This window comes from Falco rusticolus, chromosome 2 (genome assembly GCF_015220075.1).
Source record: "Falco rusticolus isolate bFalRus1 chromosome 2, bFalRus1.pri, whole genome shotgun sequence".
Taxonomy (NCBI): Eukaryota; Metazoa; Chordata; class Aves; order Falconiformes; family Falconidae; genus Falco; species Falco rusticolus.
In genome coordinates, this window is record NC_051188.1 from 11355051 (window position 1) to 11378040 (window position 22990).

At 41.3% G+C, this 22990-nt stretch overlaps 1 protein-coding gene across 1 annotated transcript in view; it reads left to right on the top strand.

Moving 5' to 3' along the window:
• The window catches only part of MTNR1B (melatonin receptor 1B), a 30253-nt gene extending 7961 nt beyond the window's left edge, over positions 1–22292 (top strand). Inside the window, exon 2 of the mRNA XM_037377303.1 lies at positions 21284–22292. Within this exon, the coding sequence (XP_037233200.1) occupies positions 21284–22152 (869 nt within the window). The 3' untranslated portion in view covers positions 22153–22292. The remainder of the gene's footprint in view (positions 1–21283) is intronic.
• Positions 22293–22990: the final 698 nt, after the last annotated feature.

Here is a 22990-nt window from a genome sequence, read left to right on the forward strand (position 1 = left end):
CTCTTCTCAGAGAATACCTCCAAATGATCAATACTCCAAGTCTTTCTACATCACTTCTGGAATTATTCAGTCATATTCCCATGACTCATCTCATACTTCTAATTACACTTCTATTCTCTTCTTGGAGAGGAAACACAAGTAGTTCATCACCAATTCCCTCCCCTTTGCTATGAGACTTAGTTCAAACAGTAACCAGCTGGGAAAATAAATCTTCAAAGTTACTTATAAATAATAACTTTAAAGTTTATTAACCTGTTAATAATTCCAAAAGTAGGAGAGCAAAATGAAAAGCCAGTATTGTTCGTTTGCAAATTTGGAAAATTAACAAAGGAAGTATCCTTCAGTGAAAGGAAGGAAAACTTGCAAGTAAATTTGGAAAAAGTGAAAATCAAAGACCTAAGAATGTTCTAGATGAGAAGAAATCTAAAGAATATAAATTTAGTAATATGGAATTAGAAAGTTTGTAAGGAAATTATAGGCCTAAAGGGATTGAAAGAAACATGCAAAAGTACAGAAACATAATGAACGAAAAAAATTATGTCTGTATCACTCTGCATCACAGGGAATCCTGAGGAGATAAACAGTTTCTTCAAAAGCAATAGGAGATGGCTTTATATGACACTGTGTATAAAATAGTGGATAGCCTTAGAGAAGACAGACTAGAATAATCTTTTTTTTCATCATCTGGAGAATCACAATGCAAGACCAAGGACATGTTCAACATAATTTGGAGATGGAGAATACTAAAATAGAAGTAGTTTTCTGAAATGCTAGGTAAACTGTGGAAGTCAGGAATTTGGCAAATTTAAATAACTACTGACTCTTTTAGGAATATTTTGAGTGTTCAAAGCCATAATGGCTAATGCTACCAAAAACTGGAGAAAGTGTGCAATATATTAGTGGCAGGTGTAAACCAAATTCTAGCAACTAAGGATTACGGCAAAATTGCAGTCTGAGGCAGGTTTTTCTACAGCTATAGGGTACTTTGTATCCTCGTTCGAAGCACCAGGCAACATCACATTGGATGATAGCTCTAAACCAAAATCTTGTTTTCTCCTGTAGAAGAGTGATTAATTTGTTTGTAAGTGAGTAGAAAGTATATTGCCAAGATCAGCTTCAAGACACTTTTACTTTGGAATATAATGCTAAATTCTATACCACTTGCCAAATGGAGCTGTTGGTGCACTTACTTTTAGAGGAAATAGAATGATAAGCGTTTAGTTGCACTGGAGGACTATAAAAGTTTTCTTGAACTTGTAATGGAAGAATCTAAGGGTATATTTATGTTGTGTATTTCATTTGGCACGAGTCCACTCTACCCATGTTCTGAGTGAAAGAAAAACCGAAGGATGATGTTAGTGCGATGCTTTGCCTGCAACCCATACCCAGGCTCTCCATAGGTCCAAGTCTACCACAGTCACACAGTTGTGTTTTTTTTCAGCTCAGAGTATGAATAAATTTCCCTTCATGTGAAATAACCAATGCAAAAAACCCCACAGATACAGGAAATTATAAGGATATCTTAGCAGCTGTAGTATGGCAATTCTAATGTGTCTTAGCAGCACTCCCTTTGCTGCCAGCTCTCTCCTGGACTCTGGACTGGCATTTCTTTTGCGAGACTCACTGACTGCATGAGGCATGACCTCCCTGCAGTAGAGCTCTGTTCTTGGATGGATCAGCAGAAGCAATTCAAGGATTCGTGGTGCTCTTTGACATAATCAGCCAAAGAGCAAAGAGACCAAATCCACTCACAGAGAGCCAGGACAGCTTACTTCAAAAAAGTAATTTTTTCAACTACTCTTAGCATATGTATATATTCACCAAGTGACTTGAACCAGTCTATTGAGGATGTTATAGGAGACTACAGTCATCTTATTAAATCAATGATAACCTGTTCTCTGCCTCTAGGAGGAAGTTCTACTCCAATTCAAATCTATTCTGAGTACCAGTATCCTCAGATATGCTCCAGACTTTAGCTTCTTAGAAGTTATCCTTTACAAGCACATATTGGCACCTTGACATAAGCTGTCAAATACTCCCAAGAATATATATAAAAACAGCCGTGTTATCCTGAGCTGAAAAACAAAACCAATTTTTTTCCTTTGCGGAAGGGAAGAAATGCTATAGGAATTTTCATCTTCCTAAAAATCAGTTTGAGTGTTGTTCTAGTTTTTAGACTCCCACCTTGATATGGGCATGAAAGAGGTTTCCTGACAGAAATAGGTCTAAATCAGTGTGGGTGCAACTCCATTGTCCTCCTTAACTTTGGAATCTTCTGGTTTACTTTTGGTCACAATACTGATAAGGACTGAGCTATATCAGAGTCAGTGTTTTCCTGACATTTCAGATGTGTATGGGACAGTCATATCTTGACATGACAACAGATAACAACAGCCTAAACACGTTCATCAAATTACTAGGATCTGGATTGCTGGGATTCTCTTTTAATTATTTATTAATTATAGAGGTATTTGTTTACACTTGTTAATAAATCACAGAATGGTTTAGGTTGGAAGGTACCTTAAAGATCATCTCATTTCAACCCCCTTGCCACAGGCAGGGACACCTTCCACTAGACCAGGTTGCTCAAAGACCCATCCAGCCTGGCCTTGAACACTTCCAGCAATGGGGCATCCACAAATCTGGGCAACTTGTGCAAGTGTCTCACCATACTCTCAGTAAATAATTTCTTTCTAATATCTAAGCTAAATCTACCCTCTTTCAGCTTAAAGCCATTCTGCCTTGTCCTATCACTACATGCCCTCGTAAAAAGCCCCTCTCCAGCTTTCCTGAAGGCCCCCTTTAGGCACTGGCAGGCTGCTGTAAGGTCTCCCTGGAGCCTTCTCTTGTCCAGGCTGAACAACCCCAACTCTCTCAGCCTGTCTTCATAGGAAAGGTGCTCCAGCCCTCTGATTATCTATGTGGCTCTCCTCTGAATCCACTCCAGCAGGTCCATGTCCTTATGCTGGGGACTCCAGAGCTGGATGCAACACACCAGGCGGGGTCTTACGAGAAGAGCAGAGTAAAGGAAGAGAATCCCCTCCCTGGACCTGCTGGTCACACTTCTTTTGATGTAGTCCAGGATATGGTTGGCTTTCTGGGCTGCCAGCACACACTGCTGACTCCTGTCCAGATTTTCATCCACGGGTATTCCCAGGTCCTTCTCCTTAGGGCTGCTCTCAGTCCACTCATCTGCCCAGCCTTTATCCGTGATTGCTCTGCCCCACACGCAGGACCTTGCACTTGGCCTTGTTGAACTTCACGAGGTTTGCATGGGCCACCTCTCTAGGCTGTCAAGGTCCCTCTGGATGGCAACCCCTACCTCCAGCATGTCCACATCATCACACAGCTTGGTGTTGTCAGCACGCTTACTGCTTAAGTTATTTACGAAATAAAAACATAACCCTTCTCACAAAGTTACTATTTTTTTCAGCTGCTTTTTACAGACATGGCTCATTTTCAGTGTTTAAATACCTGTATTAAGGTTATAATAATGTTGCGTGACATATCCACATTGTCATCTTTCTGCTATAGAGCAACATCTGTTCATCTGTTGGTTTAGATTGCCATATTTGCACAAGGGCAACAATTGTCAGAAAATACCACATGCAGCCACTGGAGCTAGCAGTCTGACTAAAAGGAAAAATATCTGCTTAATCACATTATCACAGAATGGTCAGGGTTGGAAGGGACCTCTGGAGATCATCTTGTCTACCCCCCTGCTAAAGCAGGGCCACCCAGAGCAGGCTGCACAGGATCACGTCCAGGCAGGTTCTGAATGTCTCCAGAGAAAAAGACCCCACAGCATCTCTGGGCAGCCTGTGCCAGGGCTCTGTCACCCTCAAGCTAACAAAGATCTTCCTCATATTCAAGCAGAACTTGTGCTGCACTTTGTGCCCGTTGTCCCTTGTCCTGTCGCTGGGCACCACTGAAAAGAGCCTGGCCCTGTCCTCCTGACACTCACCCTTAAGGTATTTGCAGACATCGATGAGATCCCCCCTCAGCCATCTCTTCTCCAGGCTGAACAGCCCCAGCTCCCTCAGCCTTCCCTCATCAGGGAGATGCTCCAGCCCCCTCATCATCTCTGTAGGACCCTGCTGGCCCCTCCCCAGTAGCTCCCAGTCTCTGTGGAGCTGGGGAGCCCAGCACTGGACCCAGCACTCCAGGTGCGGCCCCACCAGGGCAGAGCAGAGGGGGAGGACCCCCTCCCTCGACCTGCTGGCCACCACGCTCCTCCTGGTGCCCCCCAGGGTCCCACTGGCCCCTTGGCTATGGGGCATACTGCTGGCCCATGGGCACCTTGCTGCCCACCAGAACATCATCCTTTTAAATATAACTATGTTAACTAATTACAAGTTCAGAGCTAGCATCAAACTGTAAAATATATCGCTGCAAAAGAGACAAGGACTTATATATAGGCATCCTCATGTCTCTAAGATTTGCTCAAATCCTGCATGCAATTCTCAATGTCCTTTCATTCTAAAGCTAGTGCAATTTTTCCAATTACCTCAGTATACACATCATTTCATTTGAGTTCAAATAGAGAAAAAGGCCTTATGTCAAATGACTGTCACCTATGAATATGTGTAATCTAATCGGTCTAGGTATTTTTATTTCCTATTTTTCATTCAAGTAAAAATAGTCTACTTGCTGGGTTTTTTAAAAAAGTGTCTATTGAAGTTACTCATGCTGTTCCTGCCCATGCTGGAGTCCATTAGTGTTGTAGTCTTTACGACTTTTAAAAGATGTTCTTAGAAAGAGCCAACTCTATTCAGCTCTTCTACTGACAAGTTAAAGGACATTGATATATTAAATCCTGATGCTTTGCTTCAAGACAAGTGAAGACACGCAGGTGGTGTAGTCACTGCATATCAACCGGGAGATAATCCATCCCTGCTTTCTGTGAGCTACAAGGGTCTTAAGACTCTTGGGAATCTATATTCAATCTATAATCAGTATATTATATTATATATATTACATTACATTACGTTACATTACATTACATTACATTACATTACATTATTGAGGTTGTAGAGTCTCCATCTCTGGAGATCCTGAAAACCCAACTGGACACAGTCCTGGGCAACCTGCTGTCACTGACCATGCTTGAGCAGGAGATGTTGGACTAGATGATATCAAGAGTTCCCTTTCAACCTAAACCAGTATGTGACACGGTGATTCTTAAGACTCCAGCACAACACCACAATTTGCTGTAAAAAATTGTATTGTATAATAAGTACTGGTGGAAAGATTTTCATTTGACATAATTGGCGGAACTCTATTAACAGCACTGGCTTATTGATGCGTAAGTTAGGTTTGACTCATCCTGATTTCTGAGATCCCTGATTTCTGAAAAGCTTGCTTTTTTTCTCAGTGCACATATGTTTAAAGGTAGTACATTTCCTAAGCCTTTAACATGGTCTTTTACTGCTTACTGACACTAGTTTTCCATTCCTTTATCGCTCCAGTTTGGAAAAGACCAAACAGGAAAAGAAAGTGAAGCTGGAAATATGTTTGCAGGAGCATTAGCACCTTTGGTTGCATGTCATCTGTTAAGCAAGGAATAGCCTTTTGGTGGCAGAACTCTGTATTGGCAGTATACAGTGATACTGAAAGCAGCTGGGAGGTAAACTCTCATTAATCTTCTGTATCAGTAGGTCCAACCCTTAACTGAAACATAAAAATAATTTTCCAAAAGAGAAAACAAAGCAGCACACTTTCTCACACTTTTAATTACATCAGCACAGTCACCTGACAGAAAAAGCTGTATTTAAAGAACTTTCTGTTAAATAGGAAGGCCTAATACTTAGGTAATACAACAATAATTTGATTAATAGGGGACTGGTACCTTATATGCCTTTGCCTTGTTACATTAGAGGTCATGATAGAAAAAAAATCTAAAATTCCAGGTCCCCTGCCAAAAGTCAGGTAGCACACTGGCATGTTCCAGGTATTTTACTGGCATAAAATATAGTGGCAGAAAGTGATTGTTGTGCTCTGGAAATATAGAGCGTCCTACTCAAGGACACAAAGCCTACCTGTGAGAGCTCTGAAGTGACTGCAAAAATACTTATTAGATTCACAGGTAGGGTTAGAGCCCACGAACAACAGATTGTTTTCTGAATCGGTCTTCATGTTAAGCAACATTTCCCTTTTTTTTTTTTTTTGCTTTCTTTTGAAGTCATTAGAAGCAAAATGCATTAAATGTTCATCAGATATCGAAGCAGGCCTTGTAAAAAGGCAGTTTAACCATACTGATCTGCCTAGAAAAAAATGATCTACCAGTAAGCGTGTCAAAAGAGTTTAAAAGATTTTACGTATGATTATGGTCCCAGGTATGAAATATTAACTGCACAGAGTCTAATTTCAGCACTGGGCATTTCTGGCTTCAAAACTGAGCAAAAATTAATTAATTTGAGATCCTGTAATTCCGTCCTTTAGTCAGATGATCTTAAAACAATGTAATCCTCTTTAGTCACTCATAGGAAACCCCTGGCAGGCTAGGACCTTAAAGCTTGTAAAACTTGCTATACAGTTAGCTTCTTGGTTAAATATGAAGCAAGAGTATCTCATCTGCTTATGGACAGCAAACAAAATAGCGAAGTGCATGACCTTCAAACACAACCTTCTCATGTGATATCTACAAAAGTGATTTCCATTTGAGCTTAATTTTGTACAGATTGCATTGGTTTGGCCCAGTTTTCAGAGGTGTGAGTCAGTACTTCATACGGACTGAAGTCACCCACTGCTCTCTCTGCATCGCAGGCCACCAGGTCACTCACTTGGACTACAGCTAGGACTCCCACAAGGAGTTAGTCTGAATGCCTAGTTGCAGTTCACAGTGCTTAAGGATCATCCAAGTAGTACGTGGAAAAGGATTCTGCAACCTGGGTAAGCTGAACCTAGTATTTGACTGTCTAGATTAAAGGAGGAAAATTCTGGCCTTGTTAAAGCCAGTGGGAATTGGTTTCCAAAATTTTTTTTGTTAGGATCTGGTGCCTCTTCCCTCTTTCTGTGCAGCCCTCACCATACTCCACCTTCTGCCCCCCAGGTCTGTAAACATTTGTTGGTCCAGATTCTCTGTTTGGCTCAGACCATTATGTTCAGTCAGGGACTGTTCAGATCCTGCTGCCACAAGGGTTCTGAAGACACCAGCATAAACAAAACAAAGCCCCCACCTACTCTAATCTGCACTGGTACTTGTTCTTCTGACCAAGCAGCTCTAGCTTGCTGTTAATGACCACATCTTTTCTGTACCTACATAGTAGCAGGTATGATTGTAGATACCCTCTGCTATTTAGTAGATCAATTAGATCCTCATCTGTTGCAGAATCAACAGCAGCTTCCTCCTGCTCCCTAGAGAAAACAGTAAATACCCTGTATACCTCTTCCTTACCGAAGCAGGTCACCCAGAGAGGCTGTTGAGTCTCCATGGCTGGAGATAGTCAAACCCTGATTGTACATGGCCCTGAACAACCTGCTGTAGTTGACTCTGCTTTGAACAGCAAGGTTGGACTAGATGATCTCAAGAGATCAATTCCAACATAAAAGATTCAGTGGTTATATTGGTAATATGTCTATGTCTGTCACCCTTCATTTAACTATCGTCTCATCAGTATCGTGACTCACAGGCCCAGCCACAACAGAGTTTTTGTCAAGTAATTCTTGGCTCTCAAAGACCTTAATTCAGGAAATGATCATTACACACTTTGTCTCTATTGAGCTGAAACGCAAACCAGCCAATACTTTAGAAGAGAATACACAATCACTTTCTGTAAAAGCATTTGATTTACTCATCTGTTTACACGCTGTTTACAAACCTATGGGTATCATTATAAGATGAATCATGTCAGTGTACTTTGCTTTAAGACCTTGTTTCCAAAAGAAGCAGATGGCACAGTCTGACAACAGCTTCTGAAGACATTCATCTCCCTATGCATGTACAGTGATGAGGCCTTCCAAAATCTCAGAACAAAAAGGGTAAGACGTTTCCTCACTGAAATGTTATAATGGTCATTTTCATCCAGTATCATCTATTCTCTTCCTTGGCAAAATAAGAAACGAGGAGGGTCATAATGAAGGGACTCCAGAGAATGTTAGAAGCGTTAGCAACTTGTCTACCTAAGTGTTCCCCATATTAGATGTTCCCATATACTATATTTATTACAGTGTATCAGATCCCATTTTATAGAATTCCAAGACTGTCTTAGGATCCCCCACTGTCTGGGAGTTGAACACAGGAACCCCTAAAAGTACATAGCAGTAATAATGGGCTTTGATTTGATTTCTTTTTGCAGCTGTAACTGGTTTGCATGTACATGCTTTGCATGTACTTGTCTCTGGTTGTGTAGATGCCACAGGCTGCAAGTCCGTCTGAGCCTCACAGAACAGTTGAGTAAATCACTGTGGAAATTACCACTTTAATATCTTCATTTCCATAAGAGGAGATCCAAGCATTTGTACTGGTCAGAATGCTCTGTTCTGTTTAAATGGGTGTACAGGGCAAAGCTGCAAGATGCACGTTATTATAGCTAACCAAATCTCTGGGCTCACTCATGCTGAGTTATGTCCCATAATTTGCAATAGTCTCAATTTTATTTGCTTGATATATCTGCTGAATATTTTGAATAACTTCTGTAATATCTTGAGCCTTATATTACAAAATACTATTATTTTATGTTCTAGGGTTTGCTTTTTTATTTATTCAACTAATCTGCTAGTGAATGTTAAAAAAAACCCAAACCAACGACAAACGAACCAGCTTAAGAAAACAAAACACAGTTTCTGTTCACACAAAATTATTTTCATTCTTCAATTTCCTGTCCTCCTTTCTAAAAGAATGTGGAAGATAAGTTGTTCTAAGAACCTGAGGCTGTTTTGTTGCTGCAAGAGAGAAAAAAAACCCAAAATAATTTCCTTCGACAAATTCAGGCTAAAGACAGTAGCAAAGATGAAGGTAATAGAAGGTAATAGTGAAAGGTAAAAATGAGCTGTCCTTTCACACAATGTAAATTATTATCTGCCAGGACACAACTAAGTTTTGTCCAGAGTTTTTAGCTGTGAAATGTTGTTACTTTGTTTGCTTCCACTTTTAAGTCTTTTGTCGCTAATCCAAACCAAGTTTTAGTTTTTCTTTTTTCTTTTTTTTTTTTTTTTTTTTTTTTACAATATAACATCCTACAAAACGCTACATATTTCAATTCTTTTTTTTCTATGAAATGCAATATAGTGTTGGGAGACTGGAAAAAAAAGTTATTACCAATAATAAGTTGCCTAGCTATTTATAGGATCTGACTAGATTGCACCTGTTCTATTTTACAGCTTTTCATATTAGCCCCTTTGTCAGCAGTAAATGAGTTTTCATACTTGCAGTTGTTCATGTAGGTTTCCTATTCTTCCTTGGTTGAAGCAATCAACAGCTGTGATTACTTCAAGTGAAGAAAATTAAACTGATATGTAACGACAGATACAGGAAACACAACTAACTTCATGAATTAGTGAAAAACCAGTCTGGTTTTTGCTGTTATTTAATGATCATGCTCAGCAGCTGGAAGTTTTGAAGCTGGGCTGTCACTGGTGTCCGTAGTGGTAAGCTCTCAGAGTAAATGTCTTGGCTTCATTCCTTGCATGAAAAGCAATAGTACCCTAGATAGAGACATTCTCTCACCAACAGCAGGGGCCTTTTGCCACCCTAGACTGCCCTGAAGGCAAGACCCTGACTACAGGGTGAGGGCATAGGTGTAAGGGATCTTTGCACCGAAGCCTGCTGCAAAACGCAGCTCAGTTGCAGGTAGCTAGACAGAGAGAACAAGGTTATCCACCCCTTCAAACATTCTGTCAGCAAAACTGGGCTGGTTGTGTGGAGGAGTGGATGGCAAGGACCTGAATGGTAATGTCACATTGTACCACTCAGATCACCACAACAGAGGAGCCCGAGAAGGAGCTGTGCTTCTGAACAGTGTCACTGAAACCTACTGTCCTCATCATTAAAGCAGTTGTATTGATACAGACAAAGGGCATAGCTAGCTTCACACTGTCTTTAACTGTACATGTAAGCAGGCACTCAGGGTTAAAAAAAAAAAAAAAAGAGAACAGAGCAACCCTCTATGATACTTCCGTATTCTCTAGGCTTGTGATTCCTTCCAGCTTGGAGGATTTCCTGAACCTAGTATGTTATGTCTATTTATTTACCTTCAACTGATGCCTCTTTGAAGTACTTTTCCAGCCTTCCCTTGAATACAGGTAAAATTTTTGCATCTGCAAGATCTGTTAAGGAGTTGCACAGGTTTACTACCTATCACAGCAACCACCCCCTTTTGCTTTGAATTTGACTAGCTTGGCTTCATAGCTCTAGCTCTTCTATTGGCCCCACCCTTCAGTACCAGTATGCCACTATGGTGTCATTTTGGAGGAGCGAGCTGGACAGGCGCTGTCACTTTTTCCATAGTGTGCCTAATAAACATGGTATTAATAGAGAAGAGCAAGGGTCATGAACCTAGAGTATTCTTCCTAATCTGTGTCTTGGGAGAGTCCCTGCACCTATCTATCTCAGTTTCCCACCTGTTAAATCACAAGAAGGATATTTTGTTTGTTTGTTTGTTTTTTGTTGTTGGTTTTTTTTTTTGCTTTGAAACATACTGATGAAAAGCACTCTACAATATAAGTGATAACCTGTGTGTTCTGGTTCTAGGGTGAAATTCTTGAACATAACCTAGAAAGAGACAAGCAGGCTAACCCCAGAAGAGCAGCAGGGCTGGTGAGTAGGGCACTTTTTGGGACTATGGGAGACATACGCTCAAATCCTTTTTCAAAGAAAGGATCTTCTACCATGGAAGTGTCCTAACCACTAGGTGATAGTGAAGTCTCTAGATGAGCTTGTCTTCTGCTTCTGCTTTTCTCTCTGAAAACCCCCAGTACCAGGAAAGTTCCTGCAATCTCAGAAAATATCAGAAGCCCAGGAAAGTATCACCTCATAAAAGATCTATCTGATTATCCATCAGACTTTGTCTCTGGAAGAACCACCCGCTTGCTCCCGCCGCCTGCCCGGCGAGGCGGTGCGATGCCTTGGCTCTGCGGTGGCTGGTGCACTAGGTGGCACTAGAGAGTCGCCACTGTCCCTACTCGCACCAGAGGAAGCCACCGGCAAGCAAAACTGTACACCTAGGGGTTACAAATCTCAAGCCTTCACTAAGTTTTTAACGGCACAGCACTGGAATTTTTTTTTTTTTTTTTTTTTTTTTTTGGCACCTGAAGTCTATTGTGAAATTCATCAAACTCACAGCAAGTACCGGTGCCCCCATATTTAACCAGAAGGAGAAGCCTGAGCACACAGAAAAGTCAGAAGCTTTGCCCACTGGGTTATAGTCATACCTAGCTGCCAAGCACACCAAAATCATGATCTCAGAAACATATTAATCAACAGCGCAACTTAGGTGCCTCTTTTCGGCAAGACTATGTTGACACTTGAGAGCTACAGCTTATAAGCCCGAAATCAGCTCCTGCAAATGTAGCTTCCAGCACCAACTCATATCTGCAGATGTAGGGCCAAGAACACAAATCTGTCCCAGTCCAGCAGTCTGCAAGTCACTAGGCCACAATCATAAGCTTCCTTTTACATGCTGAACTTCTATTTCTGTGAATCCTGCTTTCTTTGCATTACAGAACAGTTTGAAAAAGGGATGTAGAGCGGATTCTCCACTAAACTATCCCACAGTGGGGTGTTTGTATTGTTTCATCTTAAAACAAAAAGTTGCTCTTCTTATCTTCTACAAAACAGCATAGTGCTTTCATCCAGAAAGCGTATGACGAAGGTTTAAACCCTATTGAGTCTGGATCCCAGGCTTTCCTGTGAAAACCCAGGCATCTAACTTTCAGAGTGTCTATACCTGGATTTCTTCTGAAGACAAAGCTCTCTCAAAGCCTTTAGGTAGCTGCACAATAAAAAGGTAACTGGCACAGTAAAACTCCCCTTCTGCTCTTTGTATAGTACAGCCCCAAAAGGCAAAGGAGCCCAGGAAGACTGGGCGTGCTTCAAGAAGGAAACCCTAAAGGCACAGAGGCAGGCTGTCCCCATGTGCTGAAAGAGGAGCCAGCGGGGCAGAAGACCGGCCCGGCTGAACAGGGAGATTTGCCTGGCACTCAGGGAAAAAAGGAGAGGTTTTGACCTTTGGAAGAAGAGGCAGGAAATTCTGGAGGACTGCAAGGATGTTGTGAGGTTATGCAGGGAGAAAATTAGGAGGGCCAAAGCCTGGCTAGAACTTAATTTGGCAACTGACCTAAAAGACAGTAAAAAATGTTTCTATAAATACATTAGTAACTTAAGAAGGGCTAAGGAGAATCTGCATCCCTTATTGGATGTTGGGATAAATGTAGCGGCAAAGGATGAGGAAAAGGCTGAGGTGACTAATGCCTCCTTTGCTTCAGTCTTTACAGTAACACCGGTTTTTCTCTGGGTACCCAGCCCTCTGAGCTGGAAGGCAGCTTCCCATAACCCAAGGGAAATGGTCAGTGACCTGCTACACTGCTTAGACACACACAAGCCTATGGGGCCGGATGGGATCCACCCAAGGGTACTGAGGGAGCTGGTAGAAGTGCTCACCGAGCCACTTTCCATCTCTTATCAGCAGTTCTGGCTAACCAGGGAGGTCCCATAAGACTGGAGGCTAGACAATGTGATGCCCATCTACAAGAAGGGCAAGAAAGGGATCCAGGGAACTACAGGTCTGTCAGCCTGACCTCAGTGCCGGGAAAGGTTGTGGAGCAGATCATCCTGAGTGTCATCACGCAGCACGTGCAGGACAGCTGGGGGATCAGGCCCAGCCAGGGTGGGTTTATGGAAGGCAGGTCCTGCTTGACGAACCTGATCTTCCATGACGAGGTGACCTGCTTAGTGGGTAAGAGAAAGGCTATGGATGTTGTCTACCCGCTCTACCTGGACCTTAGTAAAGCCTTTGACACCATTTCCCACGGGATTTGCCTGGAGAAACTGGCTGTTCATGGCTTGGATGGGCTTACTCTTCACTGGGCAGAAAACTGGGTGGATGGCTGGTCCCAATGAGTGGTGGTGAATGGAGTTCCATCCAGCTGGCGGCTGGTCACAAGTGGTGTTCCCAGGGCTCAGTACTGGGGTCAGTCCTGTTTAATGTCTTCATCAATGATCTGAACCAGGGGATTGAGTGCACCCTCAGTAAGTTTGTAGATGACACCAAGCTGAGAGGGGAGTGTTGATCTGCTGGGGGGCAGGAAGGCTCTGCAGAGCGATCTGGACAGGCTGGACCCATGGGTTGAGGCCAGTTGTGTGAGGTCCAACACTGCTCAGTGCTGGGTCCTGCCTGTGGGTCACACCAGCCCCAGGCAGCGCTGCGGGCTTGGGGAAGAGCTGCAGAAAGCTGCCTGGTGGGAAAGGCACTGGGGGTGCTGGCCGACAGCCAGCTGAACATGAGCCAGCAGTGTGCCCAGGTGGCCAAGAAGGCCAGCAGCATCCTGGCTTGTATCAGAAACAGAGTGGCCAGCAGGACTTGAGAAGGGATCATCCCCCTGTACTGGGCACTGGTGAGGCCGCACCTCGAATGCTGGGTTCAGTTCTGGGCCCCTCACTGCAAGAGGGACACTGAGGGGCTGGAGCGTGTCCAGAGATGGGCAACCGAGCTGAGGAAAGGTCTGGAGCACAAGTCTGATGGGAAGTGTCTGAGGGAAATGGAGTGGTTTAACCTGGAGAAAAGGAGGCAGAGGGGACACATTATCACTCTCAGAACTACCTGACAGGAGGCTGTAGTGAGGTGAGTGTTGGTCTCTTCTCCCAAGTAACAAGTGACAGGACAAGAGGAAATGGCCTCAAGTTTCACCAGGGGAGGTTTAGACTGGAGATTAGGAAAAATTTCTTTACTGAAAGGGTGGTGATGGATTGGAACAGGCTGCCCAGGGAGATGGTGGAATCAGCATCCCTGGAGTTGTTTATAAAATGCCTAGATGTAGCGCTTAGAGACACGGTTTAGGGGTGGACTTGGCAGTCCTGGGTTAACAGTTGGACTCAATAATCTTAAAGGGCTTTTCCAACCTAAACGATTCAGTGATTCTACTCCCAGTAATGGTACAGAATTTTCCTTGTACGTATCATAGGATAATTATACTCGCCAAACATTTTAAACAGTTTCATAGAACATACATTTCTTAAAAAGAAATATCCTGAACTTTTCATAGATCAACAACCAGCCTTGTTTCATTGTCTATGCTGTATTTTTTACTAGTCTTTAAAATACCGTGGTTCTAGTGAGAACATATTGCCTGTCCCTTTCCATTACATCAGTCTGCAGTATATCCTGCTAATACCTGAAAACATGAAACATAACTACAAAGAAGCATATCATCACTTTTAAACTGTCATATTAAAAGAAAACCAAAACACATGTGGCACTTGTTTGAAGCATTATATTAAATCTTCTGTTAGTAACACAATGTTGAACATTATACAGTTTAATATGTCTCAGTAAATCAAAGATTACCCTAGATCTTGGCTTGTACTGTCACAGGGAATGCAAACATCAGTCTGTGAAAGACTTAAGTCTCTGCTCCACCTGCTGCCAGTGTCAACCTCTGGTGGCTTCGTTCCTGCTGACATGAACAGAGTTTCACCTGAATCAGGGTAGAAGGTTGTTCTTCTTCTGATGGATTGTGAGAAAAAAAGGAGATGACAGAGGTAACTTTTAAACAAAAAATCAAGAACTACGAGAGCTTAATTACTGTTAAAAACCCCCACAACTAATTAAAAAAGCCAAAACTAGAGACAAAAATCAGTAGTGAGGAAGTATGAAGCATTAGCCTTTCTCCAGGAGCAGCTGACATCTCCCTGCATGCCGTTTAAGCCGTATTTGCAGAGCCATTCTGGACAAAGGAAAAAAAACCTACACAGTTCTTAGTTCTGCCTGCTGACCTGGTGCCAGTTCTTCAGTTCCTCCAGAGTCATGTTTTGCTTTCCACTTTAAAGAACAAACCTTAAGAGGAATCTCTACAACCAAGCCTGAAATGAGCTGCAAGAATTACAGGAACTGAAGCCCAGTGGAAAATATGACAGGTCAGAAAATGTAGGTGACAATGGCAGCAGCAAGAGCCAGCAATAAGGTGGCCAGGGCTTCAGTTTAAAAGCCAGCACCTGGAAGTTTAGCACAAGTCCTGGCTCTGAAAGCATAGCCTTCTATTTTTTTATGTAATTCCTCATAAAACATGCCAAAATTAACTCAAAAATTGGGAAAGACAGTCAGCTGAATAAGTAGTAAGCATCCATGTGTACATGGACATACGTATTAATGAAGAAGCTCCAGGAGTGTGACCAGCTACACAGTTCCATCACAGTAATCACCTGTTTTGCCTGAAGTCTGAGCTGGAAAAGCACTCACACCTCATGCTCAGGTTTGCAGTCAGGCTGGCACATAGAATAATCTGCTGCTTAAATGGTTTGGCTGAGCAGATTGGTCCTTAGTTTCAATCTCAGGGCTATTCTCATACAACAAGGAGTGGAGACATAGACACATTAAGTCAATTTTCTACCAATTTTCTCTTAGTTGAGTATGCTCCTGTTTTATCTGGCCCAGACCTTGAGACTCCCTTTAATGAGGATTCAACAGGGTCTGGAGCCTGCAAATCACGTTTAAGCTTGGTTCTCAAAAGGTGACGTTGCACAAGAAAGTTCAAGACAATACTTCATCAGAGCTGCGTTGTTTCTATTGGCAATTATAGACAAGGAGACATTAAAGAGGGACAGTCTTCTTGACTGAAGGACTGATTGCTTTCTTCAAGCTGTTATATATACCTCTTCAATCTCCATGTTGGTCTAGACTCAAACAACACATCAAACAAGGCACTTGCTGTAGCGAATCCTGGCTAACATGCCTTGGGATTAGCACACTGCTATTCCTCTTTGTCTGAAGGTAAAACCTGCTCTTTTAAAAGTTGCAGGAACTGTAAAATGGGTTTAGGCTTTGATTTTTGGATTTTTTCCATCCAAATATAATTCAAGTGCTACATTTTTTTCATTGTTGTGGTTATGTGGACCAAATGCTTTCAGTATTACACATTCTTGTTAATAACAGGTCTTTATTTTCTTATATCTGATTAATGTCTCCTTTAAGTTTATAGCAATTCTGCCACCAACTTCAGCAGTCATTAAAGAGACCTAAAAGGCAGATAATTTACACCAATGTAATGTAACTTAGTAAACAACATGTTGTATGAAACATAAATAAGGGCAAAAACATTAAGAATAAAAGTATAAAAATAACATTTTTTTTCTACAATTGCTGGTGGTCAGAAACAAAACTTATAAGCCACCAGCAACTTCCATACCAAGCCTAGCATCAGGATCAAAGTTACCTTTATTAGAGAGAGGTGGTATCACAGCCGAGGAAGGGTTTTGTATCAAGCAGCATATAGCTTGCAGAAATTTGGAATTATGATCAAGACTGCAATTTTTTTTCCCCTTTTAAAGACTTACAGGAAAGAAGTGAAATATTAGACTCACCTTGTGTATTTTGTGAACTTCTTAAATACTTGAGCAAAAAAGCATTTTGTATGCTTAGTTTTATATAAAAGTACCTTACAGAATGGATGACACCAGGCATCCCTGAAGTGATATCTTGTGGTTTTGACTATAAGGGTGTTTAGAAACTGAGCTCAAATTTCTGTCTTTATATATCAACCACAACAAGAAAGCTACCAGAAGCCTTCCAGAACTCATTTCAAGTACAAGGGCTACAGGAGTCTGGCAGAGGAATAAAGAAGGAGGTTGAAGAATGAGCTAGCACTAGCGACATGCCTAGTGTGTATGGACAGTCTGTCAGTCTAACTTCTTCTTGAGGATACTTATTTACTGCGAACGCTGCAGAGGAATGACTGGCTTCATTTTATAGAATGACAGGACTTACTTCATGCATGCCAAGACCTTGCTCCACTTATCCTAGAGATAAGTACCTACAGGTAGTTGTCAGCGTGATGTCACATAAAACCTCTAGTTCTTATTCTCAGCCAGTATAAAAGGCTATTTAATTATAACCAGTACTTCTTAGGCCTCAAGCCCAAACATGTGAGAAGAGCCTTCTCACATTCCAGCTGAAGACATAATGAAGTAAAAAATCTGTGGGAGTAGCTGTGAGTTTCCCCTTAAGGTTAGGATATGGAAATGGGAGAATAAAATAACTATCCTGAGTCATCCTTGGTATTTACAAAAAAATCTGCCAACACATTATAGTCATATTGATTGAGGTTCAGCCTTGCCTGATCCTGCTCCTTACTTTTGTTGCTACACAAGAATCCAAGTTCAACAGGAGGAGAGGAGGGGGCAGGGAAACAGTCTGCAGGATAGGCTGCACAGGAACAATTTTCCTGTCCTGAAGCTAGGCATTTGTATGCTAAAGAAGACGAGTAATGGATGCAGAAGAAGAGTATACAAGGATGAACATGACTGTAGCCAGGGGGAAATAGACCTAAGAGGGTGATGTCTGTATGCAATGTATAACAACTTGTTAAACAAATGTGTAACAACCAAAACACTGTCTGATGAAAAACAAAATACCATGATTTATAATTAATCATTTTAGCCAGTTTGAAACCTAAGGAAGAAGCAAAACCTTTAAAAAATGGTTGGCAATTGCAATGGCTTCTGGTTTTGTTAGACATTGGAAGTCGGTTGTCTTTTCAGAAGGCAGATGCTTACCTCATAAAATTTCTGACCTTACCAAAAAGTTTGTTCTGGCATTAAATTCCTACAATATCAAGTCATATCAAGATTACAAGAGGGTGTGAAATGCTCCTTTTTTCTGTTAATTGAGGTAGCAAAACCAACATGCAAGAATGCTTCATGAAGTGTCGATCTAGTTCTGTTGCACCCAAAGTCAATATCAAACTTATTTTGGTTTTTTATGCACCCAACCATCAATGTTTGCAACTTTGCAGATGCGTATCTTTTTGAGTCCCTGGAGAGACAGTTGCTTTTTAGTAACTACTGCTTGTAATCAAGGGGGCTTTCCATTCCAGCAAGCAAATGTGTTTCTTGTAAATGAATACAACCTTCTGTCTGATGAAACTGAAATCTGGAAACATCAGGTAAATTATGGAAATAATTATAATACTTCCAACTAGATGAGCGTTCTGTGGTTTTTATTTTGTTACTGACAGCAAAAATTTACCTCTTTGGTTATCTTATGCATGTAATTATAACCAGTCCAAGTGCTGTGTCTTAGATGTACCAAGGAACATTGACTTTCTCCAAGCACTTAAAAGACATCTAAGAACTTTATTTCTCAAAATGTTGATTATGTATTTTTTATGAAATAGAAAAGTTTCTCTCTACTTTCGTAGATTATTCATTGCAATGCTAGAACATTAAACTTCATTCCGCAGTCAGCCACCTAGAAAGAAAAAAACATTGGACCTTACTTTGCAGTGCTCAGTGTGAACACTCAACCCTGTAAACAGCAATAAAAGTGACATATCACTTGAGACCTTTATAGGTATTGCACAATTTTTCTTCTGTGTTGTAAAGTGGTATACTATGTTTTTGACAGGTTCATTGCTAACTGACCTTACTCATTGCAGCTGGAATTTTCAAGTCCTAAATTACAAAAAAAAATTGTGAAATTCTCTTGCCAAATGTACTGCACAGTAAATTTCCAAATATAATTGAAAGAGCTGAATGCCCACTTGATTTTAACTAAACAATTACATTTTAGATATAAGTTGATGCTGGGGGGCCTTATAGATTAGGTTAATTTTAGCACACACACAGACAAAACTCTGTATTTCTCCTCCTCATTCCTCCCTTCCTCCATTCCTTCCTTTCTTCCTTCCTTCTTTCTTTCTTTTTCTTTTTCTTTCTTTCTTTCTTTTTTTCTTTCTCTTGACTTCTCTTGAATTCTCTATCTTCTGATGTCAGATACAATGATAAAAAACATAATAGAAATTCTTGTTGCTATGATATAAATACATTCTGATAAAGATGCCCTTGCTCCTTTGTTAGTCTTGTCTTTTATTCTAGTTATCATATGGCTAGATGAGGCCTTCAAAGTCATCTTATCCTTCCTATGCTCAAAACAGGAATCAGCTGTATCTAGGCCAGTACTGACAAATGCTAATTTAACATATTCTTACAACCTCAAATGGCAGACTCAAAGCAAGATGTTCCAGTACTTCCTTCTTCTTGCCATTAAAACCTTTTTCTCAGCATCTAATTTGAAACGTCTTTGTTGTGCCTGAAGCTTGTTTGTGTTCACCACAGTCATGGGAATGGATTATATCCTTTCTGCTTTGCTTATTTGAGATTATCATCTCCCCCTCAATCATCTCCCTAGTTTGTTCAGTTTTCCTCACAGATCACAAAACTGGTAGATATTTGCTTTGCTCTAGATTAGCTCTAACTAGAGTTTACTTCTTCCTTGAAGTGTGAAGCACCAAATTGGAGACATTTTTCTAATGCCTTAGCAATCCCGAATAAGACAGAAAAACTACTTTATGTGGTTTTGCATCTGAAAATTATGTTTACCTTTTCCACAACAGCATGTCATTACTGAATTGTATAAAGCCAGCAGGAAATGTGTCCTTGTGCAGGTCCAACAACATACTCCATAAATAGACAACCCTTAACTCCCAGCACAGGGAGTGACTGGCTTGGGAGGGCACAAACCCCAACACAGTACTATTGGTTTTACACCCTGCTTCTAAGACAAGTAGCATGGAGTTGCCTTACCTCCAGTGCCATGTCAGTGAACTGTAGCTATGAAAACATTTCTGTGGCCTATAAAGTATAAAGCAATGGTGCCGCAGGCTGCTAAACATATAAAAGGAACCGTTTAAAATAAATTGCACACCACTCTTGAAATAAGCCATGTTTCTGTAGCTAGAGATTGATAATCCTTCTTTCTATTAAGTTCACTAGCTGTTGTGCAAATTCTGATGAGCGTGGTCTTCCGCTAAAGTGTGTGGGAGAAAGAGAGCTCCCTATCCCTTCATTCAGGTTAAGCAAGCTACAGATGCAGAGCAGCTGGAGCAAACAGCATACAGGTGAACATCTGCCGTATTTTGAGGAGTTCAATCCTACATGGTTGTTGGTTTTATGGCTCCCAGCTAATGATGATGATCCACAACGTTATTTCTATACTTCAAACTAAACGGAGAACTGCTTTCCTAGGTGACAGCCAGAAAGCTCAGCATTTGTAGAACTGAGCATCTAACTGCTCTTTTCGAAAAATAGTTATGTTCTGCAAGCAATTTTAAAAGCCGCTTGGGTCTTTTGCACTTCTGTTCTTGCTGTGAAGGACTTTAAAGCAAAAAAGTGAGTATGCAAACCAGAATTGTGTTTTATGCTATCTAAATGCCAAGAATCTAAATTTAGTACCTCTATTTTCTGCTTCCTGGAAGTTCCTAGAGTATGATTACACGTTTCATTTTTCAGAAATATTGTTTAATATCTCAACATTTTATTAACGTATCCTTAGATAAAATGTTCAGAAATTTCAAACTGATGAAAAGAACACTGTTTAAAGAGAGGCAAAAAGTCTCAACCATATCACTAAAATTTCTTTAAATGTCATCAACAGAAAAGGATCTAAAGGCTCCTTCCATGAATTTGAATACTTTCTCTTGCATTGATGATTTTTTCCTTTGTATGATTAAGTATGCTTTTCCACAGAGGGTGATGAAAGCAATTCACTCTTAGTCAATCCAATGGTAAAATAACAGCAGTATGGGTAGGCCATTCATGCAGAAAATATCTATACTACAGACTATTGTGTAGCAATTTAGAATATACATACAACAACCTCCCTATAGATCTGGTCTTTGTATATCATTCCCATTGACACCTGTCAAACCTGTTAATATCCCTGTGATAGGTTAGAATGGCATAATGGCCTGCCTACCTGGCACAGTTTAGATTTATTTTTTTTTCTTTTTCACCTTATTCAGTCCAGTTGGGGAGTTAGCTACACTGAGATAACTCAACCTGTGCTTACGTAATGGCTCGCTGATGGTTATGTTTATTAAAGATTAGAACAGAAAGGAGGGTATAATTCTGTCACCGACAGATCTGAAACGTCGTGTTGCTGCAGCTATTTCCATGGCTAAGCTGAACTGTAAAATCATTTCCCATACAGACCTATTGGTCCTATGTACCTGCCACTTGCTGACATCATTAATAATTTAGCATTGCAGATATCAAAAATAATATATTATATTTCATTCTTGTTCACAGCTATGCTTGCTTTCAGACTTATGTCTATGTATGTTTCTTTCTCCCCAGGTAATGCATTTGTGGTGAGCCTAGCTTTGGCTGATCTGGTGGTGGCCTTGTATCCATACCCACTGGTGCTCTTAGCTATTTTCCGCAATGGATGGACGTTGGGTGAAATGCACTGTAAAGTGAGTGGCTTTGTGATGGGACTAAGTGTAATAGGCTCTATTTTCAACATCACTGCAATCGCGATAAACCGATATTGTTATATATGTCATAGTTTTGCCTATGACAAAGTGTACAGCTGTTGGAACACCATGCTGTACGTCTCCTTAGTCTGGGTATTAACAGTAATTGCAACAGTGCCAAATTTTTTTGTTGGCTCTTTAAAGTATGATCCACGCATCTATTCATGCACATTTGTTCAGACTGCAAGCTCCTACTATACGATAGCTGTTGTGGTAATTCACTTCATCGTCCCTATCACAATTGTGAGCTTCTGCTACCTTCGAATTTGGGTTTTAGTAATTCAAGTTAGAAGACGAGTCAAATCAGAAACAAAACCAAGACTGAAGCCAAGTGACTTTAGAAACTTTCTTACCATGTTTGTAGTTTTTGTGATTTTTGCCTTTTGCTGGGCACCTCTAAACTTCATTGGACTGGCTGTAGCCATTGATCCTATGGAAATGGCACCAAAAGTTCCTGAATGGTTATTTATTGTAAGTTACTTCATGGCCTATTTCAACAGCTGCCTTAATGCAATAATATATGGACTCCTTAACCAGAATTTTCGGAATGAATACAAACGAATATTAATGTCACTGTGGATGCCAAGGCTTTTCTTCCAGGACACATCCAAAGGAGGAACTGATGGTCAGAAGAGCAAACCTTCTCCTGCTTTAAACAACAATGACCAAATGAAAACTGATACTTTGTAAATGTGTAATAGTCATGCAACAGTTTGTCATCGAGAAACCCGAGAATATAGTTGTAATGTTCTGGTCATTCTTCCTTACTTTTGGGGGCTTGCCATTTTGATGGCATTTTGTGACTGGAATACCATCTCCTTGATAAAGCACATTGCTCTCAATTAATGATTTATACAAGGTATCAATTGGAAATGTATTTTAGAAATAAAGCAGCAGGTGAGTGCAAGCATAATAGTTCTGAGCTGAATTCTGCTCCCAGAGATATGACTGAGGCATTTTTTTAATTCAGTGGGAGTTTTGTATTACACAGAATCACAGAATGGTCGGGGTTGGAAGGGACCTCTGAAGATCATCTTGGCCAACCCCCTGCTAAAGCAGGGTCACCCAGAGCAGGCTGCACAGGATCACGTCCAGGTGGGTTCTGAATGTCTCCAGAGAAAAAGACCCCACAGCATCTCTGGGCAGCCTGTGCCAGGGCTCTGTCACCCTCAGGGTAACAAAGATCTTCCTCACATTCAGATGGAACTTGTTGTGTTGCAGTTTGTGCCCGTTGTCCCTTGTCCTGTCGCTGGGCACCACTGAAAAGAGCCTGGCCCTGTCCTCCTGACACTCGCCCTTAAGGTATTTGTAGACATCGATGAGATCCCCCCTCAGCCATCTCTTCTCCAGGCTGAACAGCCCCAGCTCTCCCAGCCTTCCCTCATCAGGGAGATGCTCCAGTCCCCTCATCATCTCTGTAGGACCCTGCTGGCCCCTCTCCAGTAGCTCCCAGTCTCTGTGGAACTGGGGAGCCCAGCACTGGACCCAGCACTCCAGGTGCGGCCCCACCAGGGCAGAGCAGAGGGGG